The 12,891-nt window shown below is 39.1% G+C and overlaps 1 protein-coding gene across 1 annotated transcript in view; it reads right to left on the bottom strand.

Annotated features, from left to right (window-relative positions):
* Positions 1-12,891, bottom strand: part of SETD3 (SET domain containing 3, actin N3(tau)-histidine methyltransferase) — a 57,238-nt gene that overhangs the window by 14,030 nt on the left and 30,317 nt on the right. The window contains exon 7 of the mRNA XM_082057777.1: positions 878-936. Within this exon, the coding sequence (XP_081913903.1) occupies positions 878-936 (59 nt within the window). The remainder of the gene's footprint in view (positions 1-877; positions 937-12,891) is intronic.

Genomic DNA, 12,891 nt, shown 5'->3' with positions numbered 1-12,891 from the left:
CACTACTAACAAGTATTTAAAATATAGAATTAGACTTTCTGAAGGATTTTTTCAGAACTACTACAGATTGCTTAGAAAGATACCATCAAACTGAAATCTACTTGATTCCTAAAAAAGCAAGTTAAAGTTGTGGATATTTCTGATATACAAACACTCTGAAACATAATAGCAATATGTTTCTTTTTAATTGTTGTATTTTATTGGTAAAATTTTAAACCACTTCACACATAAACTGGCATGCTCCTCTGTGACCCCACAAGTGAAGGAGGCATGCTCTGGAAATCCCACTTTCATAGACCTACCCAGAAGTAAGACTTAGGCAAAAAAATTCCTGTAAGACCTCATGAATACCTTTTATGCATCCTATTTTAACCACTTAGCAGAATTAAAGCTCTCATTATCCTAATTATTCTTATTTTTATCTTAATTATGTCACCCCCTATAGCACTTCCAACTGACAATCACGCTTCATGTGTATAACTTAAGCTGTCCAGCTCTCCTGTTCAACAGGAGTTTTTACTACTATGTGCCGGTAAAGCCTTTTTTAAAATAAAACAAAACAAAACAACAACAAACCCAAACCTCCTGCAACTTCAACTGAATTATTTTCTTAAGAAACCATGAACTACCTTACTAATCTCAGACTATGTGTGCCAGTTGGCTAAATTAACTGCTCATAATGACTATTCCTTTGTAACAATTAAAATCTGCTTATTTATTTTACTTTCTTCTCCATTAAAAAAGTGTATTAGTATCAAATCTTACATTTAACATTTCAATAACAATACGGCCTTCCCAACAATGAAGCATTTTCAGGGTCCCACAGTTCGGTATATGAAAAAAAAAAGAGGGAGAAAGAATTAAAAGACAGACCAACCTGTAGTCGTCATAAGTGAAAGAGTCCTTTAAGGGCAGTTTGCTGGCATTAGGATGGGTCTGGGAAATGCAAGTTTCAGAAAAAGGTGAGAAGAGAAAGAAAAGAGAAATCAGAAATCAGTCAGCAGAATTTCATTATTTAGCTGCCTAACAGATCCTAACAAGAGCCAAATGAAGCAGGAGGCGTCCAGCCGCGCTACAGAGGGCTCATCACGCTATTATGCTCTCATACATCACTGTCAACTTAATTTGTTGTGCCCAGCAGCCGCCATAAATCTGTTTCTTCATATTTCAAGACTGGAACCCACAGACATCGTACAAAAATAAAAAATTTAAGGTGGACTGAGTACATGAAAGTAACCCAAAATCCAGCCTGTGATGCAGGGTGGGGAAAGGAAATCAGACAATAAGCATACATAGGTTTCACCACCTTCAACATTCTCCCCTTCTCTGGGCTATCAATACGGTATTTCACAAATGAGAGGAAAATTATACGAGATTTTCAACTCTTCCTTGATACCTGTAAAAGGTGTTATTCAGTAAAAGTTGCACTACACCTCTGAAACAAAGCAGATTAAATTATTTAAATAGTTTTGCTGCTTAGACAGCATCCACATTAACCCATCTTCACGTTACTATCTAAAATTGGAGTGATGCCATTTGAAAATGCATACTGTGGTTGTCATTAATAAGCAAAATATTTAGATTTTTTTAAAGGCTTTAAGAAGCTGTATTACATTACTTTTCTAATCAACTTATTAAAAGTTTCAAAAATACAGGGAGCTTTAAGCCCACACTCACACACTTTCTTTAAAACTTTGTTCTGATTCACAAATGGAAAGCCATAATAGCATAAATTTTAATCTTCAGGTTCAATTAGGTCTCCAAGATGAATTGAAGTAAATGATCAAACGGTTATTTCAGAAGATACAAATGATTTTTTTGCACAGATCTATCTTTGCGACACTCCTAATGCATGAAGCTCTATGTAGTATGCAGTTTTTTACTCTTGATGCATTAGCATCACAAGTGCATGGTAATTTATCATTTCTCACTGTAATGTACTTGCTGGCACTGTGTGCAGGACAGTAGGGGATGAGGTAAAAGTGGCTCAAACCGTAAATCAATTAGAAAACAAAAGCTTGTGCTCAGTGCGCAATTTTAGGGTAATTATATATTACAAAAGACTGCCTATTGGGTGTTAGGTCCCAGGTGTCTGGTCTCCCTCAGCCTCTCAGTTAACCCTTTGGATGAGCTTTCTCTGGAACACGACAGAAGTTAACAATTCCAGCGACTCCTGTCCCTTCCCTCTCTTGTTTCTTTTTTTCTTTTTAAAGCACTCTGCATTTCTGTATGATTTTTATTCACACCGATGATATGGTCATTGTCAAACAAATTCCCTCGAGTTTAATTGCAGCAACACATTCAGTACATTCAGCAACATTCAGTACAAAAGCAGAACTGAAACCCAAACCACCGAATTTCAGGTGTCTTCGCTGCAGCAGAACAGTCCAGACTTGATTGCAGAAATGAATGTAGAAACAACAGCCTTCAACTGGAAATAACAGTTCTTAAAAACAAATACTCCCCTGTATTATTCTTTTATGACAATTTCAACTTTTATTGCTCGTATTATTAATCTGTTTTGCAGCAGCTTGATAAACTAAGCACAGAAAACCGAGGCTGACGGTGAGACACAGACCTATCAGTTTCACTTTTAAAATATCGTAACATTTTCCTCTCCTGCGTTATTATTGGTTGTGAAAAATCAGAATCTCATTCCACACCTGAAGTTTTAAAGAAGGCGGCATTTTGCACGAACAGAGAACTCGGGGTCCCCGAAAGCCCCGTGTCCCCCCCTCCCCGCACGGCACCGCCCGCGCGGGCCGGCACTGCCCCCTGCCGGCGCAACCGCGCCTGCGCACCCCCCACCCCAGCCCCTCCTCAGCCGCTCTGCCCTTTGCTCCCGGCTCCGAGGGGCAAGGAACACAAAGCTAACACGAAAATCCTCGGGAGCGGCCTTTGGATACCATTACAACGCTCTGAAATCCCGGTTTGGGGTAAAACCGGCCTTCAGCGTCACTGACCGCTGCCTTACTTCAAACCGAGGGTCGGACAAGTGTATGGCTGGAGGAAGACCCTGGTATACACACAGATAACCCCTGACCTTCCTCCCTCCTCCCGAACACCAGCTTTCAACAGAACACGTTATTTTTCAAAGGGCAATAACTACTACGGTCATAATGCACTACAAGTATTATAAAAAGGCATTACAGAGACTACAAAGCGCTTGGCAGCATAAAAGTGATTTTTACAGATTAAACCCATTACCTGTGCACAGTTCCTGCTCACACTCTATACAGGACGTGCAACCAACATGCTTTTATGCCCCCTTGGAGCAAATACCTGTAGGAAGCAAGATATATGCATGCTGCCGTTCTCCCCTCCGTGAGAAAAATCTGTATTAAAACAGCAGGTTGCCGTGAGGTTAATTGTTCATTTGACATGAGCCTGTGTAGCAAGTCAACGTGAACCCACAATCCACGGGCAAAGATTCAGGATGTCACCAATCACTCTGTAACTCTCCCCTGCTTGTAAATCCGTGAAACTTAGCGACTGCCCCTATATGGAGACTGTCCAGACATAATTCACATATAACCACTAGTAAATTACAATAAAGGACAAAATAAATGGTCTTAAAAGACACAAGGCAGAATAAAATCCCAGCATACATAATTATCATATTTATAACATTTCTGTGGTACAATATTCTAGTACCTATTTTAAAGTTAAGATATGTCAGCCTATTTGATCATGTTAGATTTCTGACTTGGACTATTTTACTACATAACTTAAAAACCCTATAGATTACAAGAATCTGAAGACACACAAAAAAGAACAATATTCTGATTAAAAAATTGATTTAGTATGCAGCTTCTCTTTATAGTCCCTTGGTAAAAATGAAATCTCCCTAACAAACACTTAATAAAACCTGTCAATATATCCAGAAAGAAAAATGACACAAATGCATTAAGTATTAAATACCCTTGAAAAAAGTCACATATTCCATGAATTTTTGATGTACTATCTTGACATTAATGTAAAACCTTGATATTTATAATTGACAGATATTTAATAAAGAATAGAAGATGACTGCTGCATAGCATGCAAATTGCTCAGCCTGATCCAAAAAGATACAGACATATTTAAACTAAACAAACACTTAATACATTTAAAAAACAAACCAAAACAGATCTAGCTTTTGTAGGTTCATGCAGCTAGGTCTTTACAGGTTAGCTTTGAAATGTAACAATATCCACTACACGAACCCTAATTTTAACTTACCAAATCTGTATGAAGTAGTTTCAGAAAGTTGGGAGGGGAAGCTTTAAATAAAAAATGTGAACATGAAAATGTGAATACATTCATTTAGATGCAGGTCCTGACATTCTACTGAAAGAGTTATTATAAAGAACAAATACCATCTATTTAGTTACCCCTTCTGTGAAAATATTGTCAGAGCTGGCAATCAGGGTGATGACCACTGCAAAAACAAATAGTGGCATGCTGAATTTCATTTTCCTCCTGATGCTGCTACTCCTAACAAAAAAAATGCTTCCTCCCCTTCAGCGTTCCAAGCCTTCTTTGAGACATTTGGAGGATATCTCAAAATAACCAGAAATATTAAAAAGTAACAGTGATTGCTGCCAGATTGTCTGCAGCCACTGCGGAAAGAGACAGACTGTTATTCTAGTCACCTAAAACACTATCAGACTAGAAGCCAGTTACTCAGTATGGCAACCAGAGAAAAGGGGGGAAACTGAAAAAAAAAACCCAACCCACAAAGAAACAACAAAAATAACCACAAAACCCCACAAACAAACAAACAAACAATCAACAAACAAAACCTCCAAAACCCAAACCAAACAAAAAACAACAACAATGACAAAAACCCCACAAACCACAAGAACAGTACACCTTCAGACATTTTTCTCTACCTGGGAAGCAGTAAAGTAATATCCAGGGTTTCGTGTCTCATGTTTAATGTCTCACGAGAAAGAACAACTCGTGATGCCTCATAGGGGCCTTTTCGCTAATAATTTCTCCATCATATTTTTGGATGGACATCACAAGATAACGATTCTCAAGTCTTATAAACTAAATGCCAGAGGACTCCTCAATTTTTGAGAAGGCTTTTTTTTTATTTGGACAGCATGAAGGCTTCAATGAGGGAAGCGGGGCTGCCTTTCCAGCTGAGAAGCATCACAACGTTCACTTCTGCCATCCAGCCTACAAGGGCATTAACCTCCTACAAAAGAGCAGCCCGGCTATTGGAGGCAGTAACCCCTTACCCCCGGCAATCACAAAATGACAAAGCTCATTTGTCAGAGTTCCTAATCTTGACAAGAAATTTCCGTTAAAATTACCTTAATATTTGCCTTGTTTACCAAGTGATGCAAAGTACAAGTCTTATTACTGTAACATGCAATAAAATGCCTGAGTAAAAGTAAAAATTAGAGTACAAGTTTACATAGTGTTAAATTTGGGTTTATATCTATGCTACTAGATGTCTTGAAAATAACTGATATATTTTGGTGTGAAGTCACATTGGCTAGTATATTCCTTTGTACCACCAGCCCTTGTATACTCTGAGTATGAAAAAATTAATTGAATCACTGGATGTGATCAAAGTTACTGTGGTTTTTTTTTTTTGAAAAGACACGACCTCTCCTCTGTGATAAGCTGACCATCGGCATCATCTGCTACTCCACTGTAATATATAACAAAAAAAAATAATCCTTGTTTTTGTTGGTTTCCTGAGTTTCTAGACACAGAGATGGTTGGATTTCTGTGAAGAATATTTCAAGTACTCACAAGTCCAAGGCAAAGCTGTGGGCAACCACTGCATCAATAATACTAAATCAGATTTCAATATTCTCAAAAACCTCTTGTGTACTGTTGAAGTAGAGACAGCTCCATTTCTATCTCAGGAACATAACATACCAAGTGTTGAGATTATACTGAGGCCATCACTGCTCCCCCCCGCCTCCCAGCTCCCAAAGCACAAAGGGTACTTGAAACAGTTAAAGCCAAAACCAGTTTAAGCTTCCACCTTGTTAACTTTCATTCCTTTGAACATAAAGCCCAAGGGTCTGTTCCTTTTGACCAAACAATTTTTTGCTCCCCCTTTTCACAGATTCTCCCCTTTTCCAATGCACTCATTAACATAGGGAGATTTCGTTATGAGCCTTGCTGGATGCTACTTGATGGTTTCAGGCCAATGTGTAGGTGTACCAAAGCACAAACACATACACACACTTTCAGGGCAGAAGCAGGAAGATCTGTCAGTATTTGCTGGTTACTGTCCCTTTCCCAGCTCTGGAAATCCTTTGAAGCAGCAGCCTTGAAGAGAAACTCCTCTCTGTGGAGCTGCTGAGGCTTTAACTGCCCTAAAGCAAAGTAAAATAAAGAATTCAGAATGGAGGATCCTCGTGATCTACAGGGAAACAAGAATTCGCTTTTTCCATTGGACATATGCCGCCTAACCTAACGAGGGAAAGCCAGTTCACTGTACAGGACAGGAGACAAAGCCAAAGATTATTTTACTATGTAATAACAATTTATAACTAGAGAGGCATGCTCTGGAATTTTCAAACAGCCCAACTTGTGAAGCACTAGGAATTACATCCAAACTTGTGCTGTTATATGACTTTCCTTGAAAGATCGTCCTACTTTGCAAAACCTAATAGAACGAATCTTAAAATTAAAAAGGTACCACAGGATTGAAACTTATTAAATCTGAATAACATTCTTGCTTATTCTTTATGTCAGCAATTTTTATTTACTTTCTGCCAATATACACAAGAAAGCACTGTTCCAGACTATTAGGGGATTCATGCAGCGGAAGCAGAGTGGAATGACTCCTCCTGGTGCAATGGAATTTAACTGCACAGTCCCTTTTTCTGTACCTTCTACCTGCAAAAATTGTTCTTAGTTAATGAGACAGCAGTGGCACAACAGACAACTCAAACCATGTCATCAACTACAAACTCAAGGGTCTGAAGGACTAACAACCCACTTCACAAGCAAAGTGAATGTTATCATTTCGCTGAGTACAGAGAAATAATTCTCAACTGACTGCAAACAAGTACATGGCCTATTATCCTGTGGAATCTCCTTTACTGAATAGAGGCAAGACAGTGATGGACTTTTTAACATCCACTTCTTGATCACTCCATTTACAGAATACTTCCTAGCCTACAGAATTCTAAAATACTAATCTTTCCAAGAAAAGAAGGTACTCAGTTTTGACATTTAAATCAATGACCAAGTTTTCTACACCTTTTCCTGCGTTTCACAAAATCAGTTAGTGCTGAATGCAGCCCCACTAGGGGCTGAAGGGATGAAGTGGGATAGCAAGCAGGGCTGAGACTGGGCATGTTTTGCAATGAGAACAGCCTCCTCAGTCCCACCTGTCCCTGCTCATCTAACAGACACACTAGGTCCATTATCTCCTGTGATGAACCTCCTCACAATATACAAGTGTTCATGCTCTTGGCAGTGCTAGGTTAACAGTCGGAATCAATGATCTTAAAGGTCTTTTCCAACCAAAACAATTCTATGAATCTGTGTTCAGCCTTAGATCGGCAGGTTCTGTCTGCAGTACTTCACTCAGACAGAGTCAGATCGCTACAGAGGTCCGTGCCTGCATGCTGGGACCTTTCACTCACCCCTTAGGCTCCTCCTGAGGTACAAGGTTTACCTCGTTCATTTTGTTTAGTGCAACATATGTGCACTATGTTCGTGCACAAATTCATCACAAAACTCTACTATTAATTCAGTGAATTACAAAACAGATAAAATGGTGTGACAGAAAGCCTGCAGTGAACTGCTTTAGAAGGACAGGGACAATATTTCCTACTCACAACTGCTCCACATGCAAAGAGTTTCCTAACAAGCATTAATATGATGCAACATGGCCAAAGTGTTGTTACTTGTGAATCCACTACTCCAGTTTACAGATAAATCACACCAGGAGTCACTTGGTGGAAGCTCGGATCACAATCATGGTATAACCAAGGCACCATGCTGCACAACCAGCACGGCACATGGGGTGCAGTCAGCCCTGGAATCTGATTTACTGAAACTATAGTGCACACACATCCCAAACTAAAAACTTATCACTTCCTCTTCAACTCGTATTCAAGCCATAGTAAAATAAAATAAACTTTGGTTTACTTAGCAACATATCAATCTCCTACTGTGTTGAGTATTAGCATTGGGTCTAACTGAAGAGGATAATCCACTTTGTAATTTAGTTAAATTACTAATTTTAACAAAGATAAGTCCCCTGTATAATTTTGCAGTGCTTAAAGAATACATCCTTTGAGTATTCCATTCTAAGAAACATCAGCTTGTTATAATATTTTAAATTTATGGAACATTTGTAACTGCTGTTATATCAGGAAAAATATTAAATCTGCACAATAAGTACAAACTTTATATGAGAAAGTATACTTGTAAGTGCATGATGATCTCCTGATGTCTGCTGAGGCACTCACTTCCACAAAAGACACAGACATCATCTCAGGGGATAAACTCAACTGCCCCAGAAAGTGCATCTCAGTTATAAAATTTTTTTTAAAAAGCAACTAACAGAAAAGCAAACAAAAAAAGCCTCTCCACTCTATTGGCTGTAAAAACAGATGCTTATCTGCATTCTCAACTAGAAGAGTGGTTGAGAACCTTGTCTTCAAAAAAAAAAGCTTTAAAAGCCTGTAATACTAACAAGAGAACGTATTATTCCTCCCAAACGTGGCTTAAACTGTGCAGAAACAAATATTGTTTAGCACTGGCATATATGCTTTGAAGTACGTCTCTGCTTCTCTAGAGGAAAGAGGGAGTTTAGGCTAGTGTAAAAAAATCCAAACTACTCAGAACATAAAATAAATTCAAACCTACTGATTAGGAAATGAATGTCCAAAGAAAAATAACATCTATATCTAAAATGAAAGATGTTTTATCCTGTCTGTTCTCCTCCAAGTTTAAAATATTCTGTGTGTAAGAAATAGCAGACACCCAAGTGGGATGTGCCTGTATTTTGATCTAGGCCAGCACGGTCCAACTGGCGCCCATCGGCTGAATCTGGACCGCAGGATGCCTCCATATGGCCTGCCACCTTTTCCTTGGAGGAGATAGGGAACAGCTGTTTGAGGAGCAAATGCTGCCCGAACAGCCAAACACCTCCTCCTGTGTCCGGCTGGCTCCAAGCCCAGAGCTGTCGCCGTGTTCCTGTGGAAGGCAAGGAAGGAACGGGGGAAGAAGGCAGCAGACCTCCTACCCACGCAAGGACTTGAGATCTTCATTTGGCTGAGACGGACAGACACAACCCAGCGATGCCTGTAGCTGCTTCTGTGATGGAGAGGGGCAGCCACGGGAACGGCCCAACGAAGCCCCAGGATCTGCCGTTATTGTCATCACAGCCAGGGGTGGGATATACCAGGAGCAACACAAAAATCAGGAATTTGGCACGTGTCTGCAAAGTCTAAACCACTTTCCGGTAGATACACTAAGTGGTACATACAAGCATACAGTCAATCCTCAGTTTGCTGCCAGCGAAACAGGTTAATACAATATTTTGGCCCTCACAGAGATGAAAAACACAGAAAGGCATAAATATATTCCATTATTAAGTGCCTATTGACTTATTGACCAAGCAGAACAACTCAAGCATTGAAATTTGGACAACACAAATCTAAACCGCAACACTGTTTTACCTTTGTAACTGCCCACTCAATGGAATTTTAAATCTCTCCTTAAGCTGACACGTATAGCAGACAAGTAAACAAAAGCGAGAGATTTTATAGGGTTTACAACTGTGACATCTTTCTTCCACCCGTTTTTTACAGTGTCACTGACATCACTTCTGAAAAAAGCCATTTGATTGACATGCCAATGAGTATAAATCAAGTAGAGGGGAAAACTGAGAACCCACACTTGGTTACATGATCAAAACTGAATTCTGCTTCCAAATACACTTGCTTTTGATTGCATATTAGTTGAACACTTTAGAAGCATCAAAATATTTTCTATTACAACAACTTCAAAATAATAAACAACTTCCAAACGTGAATAGTTTAGAATGTTTTAAAAGGCAGTATACTTATCTGCATTCAACTCAAACATTATTTAGCACATGAAAGTTAAATGGTTGTATCTTAAAGCCAAGCATAGAGAGACCAGACGTTCGTCTTCACACTGACCTGGAAAATCATATGCTTATTGGAACAGGATAGAAAAGAAACAGTACAGAAAAATAATGTACGAGCAGCATAAGTCTTATTGAAAGTATCATCACAACTTCAAAAATTGGTGTCAAAATTAAACTAGAGATGTGAAATCTCACCTAATATACCCAATATTGAAGAGTCAAATGTGACACCAGATTTTAAAGATGCTTTAATATTATTTTGAGATCTAGAACCTAATGTGTTAAAATGTCCTAACATGATATTCCAGTACCCAACAGCTAATAGCTGGATTTTAGAATTTCATTCACGCTAAATCAATTAGTCAAATTTTATATGAATAATGAATTAAATTTAGTATCTGATCAAAAGGGATTACAGCCTACAGGAAATTAAGTTCTCTGTCCAATGGTGCAAACAATCAGATCAAAACTCTGAGTAGATCACTGCAAGGTTCATATTCACAGAGGGACTACAATAACACTTTCACAAGCACTGTCCAGATGTCAATACACACTAGTCAGAAAAGTGGTATGAGAGTGTTCCTGTGGAACACTGGATACAAACCAGACTACAGATACCACCTAAAGGTATTAATGACTTATCTCAAATAGATTCTATTAACAAAAAAAAAAAAAAGAGTGTGATTCATAGAGCAGCTTCTGCCTTCTTGAGTTAACAGTCGCTTGACAGAAGGCGAAGAAAGTATTTGCAAGTATTTGCTCATTAACTTAGCAAAAAACCCATAAAACTGAGTCAAAGAAAATTAAATTTACTTGCTAAAATGTTACTTTAACAGGTGACTTTCCTTTCTCCATTCAGTTTAATTCCAAAATTCTTACTTATTGACCTCTCTTGTATTGGGGAGTCCAGCACTGGACACAGTGCTCCAGGTGTGTATTCACCAGTGCTGAGTAGAGGGGAAGGATAAGAGTTCTCCTAGGATGTTCTCCAATATGCCTTTTTTTTCCTTTCTTTATCTGCAAGGGGACATTGCTGGCTCATGTTGAACTTGGCCCAAACATATTGATGGGATTATTCCACTCTGGGTGCAGGACTTTGCACTTCTTGTTGAACTTCATCAACTGTCAGCCCATTTCTCCAGCCTGTCAAGATCCCACCGGATGGCATGGGGATTGCAATGGGACTGACAGGCTTGTCCTCCTTCCTGAGGACAGGAGTGCAATTTGCTTTCCTTCAGTCTGCAGGCACCTCTCCCAGTCGTCATGATCCACTGAAGATCACTGAGTCACCTCACAATAACATCATCCAGCTCCCTCAGCACTTGTGGGTACATCCCATCAGGCAGTTTACAGCAAACGCCCACTATAATGTCACCCATATTGTTTTTGTTTTTCTTTGTTTTGTTTCATTTTTGTTTTGTTTTACATACAACTAGCTCACTGGTGCTCTTCAGAAAAAGGTGCAGTCCCCCAGTGGTCCAGAGACTACAGACTAAATGAGTAAATCGATGCCAAACTGCCACCCTGGACAGTCCTGCGGAACTGATCCTTTCTCCAGCACATGAGAGGCAGCCACATACAGATGCTACTCGCAGCTAAAGTGCCGCTGAATGCACACAGCTGGCTGCCACGGCAAAAGCTATTGGCTGGCTGGCAAGCTCTGCAAGTTTCAGACCTACCACTTCGGAGATTTATTATAGAAGTTCACTCAAATGATCATAAAAGTGTCTTTTAGTAAGGCACCTAATAACAGCCTTTACTGTACCTGGGGAAAAGATACAACACAGCTTCAGATCCGTAGTGTGCAAAATGCAAAATAGATTTCTGGCACTTCCACCTTCTTTAACGGCACCACCTTGTTGTCTTGTTTTTATTTACAAAAATTTCTCTGTAGGAGTCTTATAAACAGGCACCCAGATGCAACTAGAAGTCAAGCACAAGACCACTGCATATTCTTTTATAAAAGTTTCAAACTTTGGTTGTATTTTCTTTAGGAATATAATCTCACTGTGAATGTCTGTAAACTATATGGCTCCCTCTTGTGCTTATTACACCACATTTCAGTGTACAAAAAAAATTTAACATGAAGCCATAAATATCTGGGCTCTGTTCACCCTTCAGTAGGCAATGCAATGCCCATAAATGTTCATGGAAGTCACCCACATACCTTCCAAGGGAAAAGAAAACCCTGCAGTTTACAAAACTTCTCTTTGGAACAGACTGCGAAAACATCTTGCAAACTACAAGTCTGCTATGATTAAAGTGGGTTTTTTTGACAATTCACTGTATTTTGATAGTGATGCAGAGGCCAAATGTGCTTTTAAAGTACATCTGTAAGAACTTTAAACTATTTTTTAGTTATCAAATTACATATGTTTAGAAAGGTGTCAGCGTGGTTTATAGAGCCTGGCTAACATGCTCAAGGGTTTATTTTTGTCTGTTCAACATCCCACCTGTTTCTGCTTATCGAGCCAGACTACAGTTTAGCTTGCAACAGCTGTGAAATGCATAAATCTGCCCATTCTTCATGTGTATCCAGACTAAGCACTGGCGAAAGAGTTAGAACTGTGGAGTTCTGAGAAAGCCACCCTTACAGAAAAGCCGGGGAAATAAGAGACCAGCACTTGTCAAACTGCCTAGAGCTGCACACCTATTAGAAGCCAAATTATTTTAATAACAGTCTAGCAACCCTATTTGGAAATAAATCGAAGCATTTGAATAAATTATTTGTTAACCCTTTCATCCCCCCAGCCATTAAGAAACATTTTGCAGACTAAAAATGCTGCAAAGGAATTAAAATATTT

The sequence above is a fragment of the Streptopelia decaocto genome (assembly GCF_964273445.1).
Source record: "Streptopelia decaocto genome assembly, chromosome: 7".
Taxonomy (NCBI): domain Eukaryota; kingdom Metazoa; phylum Chordata; class Aves; order Columbiformes; family Columbidae; genus Streptopelia; species Streptopelia decaocto.
This window is presented reverse-complemented; position numbering and strand designations above follow the sequence as displayed.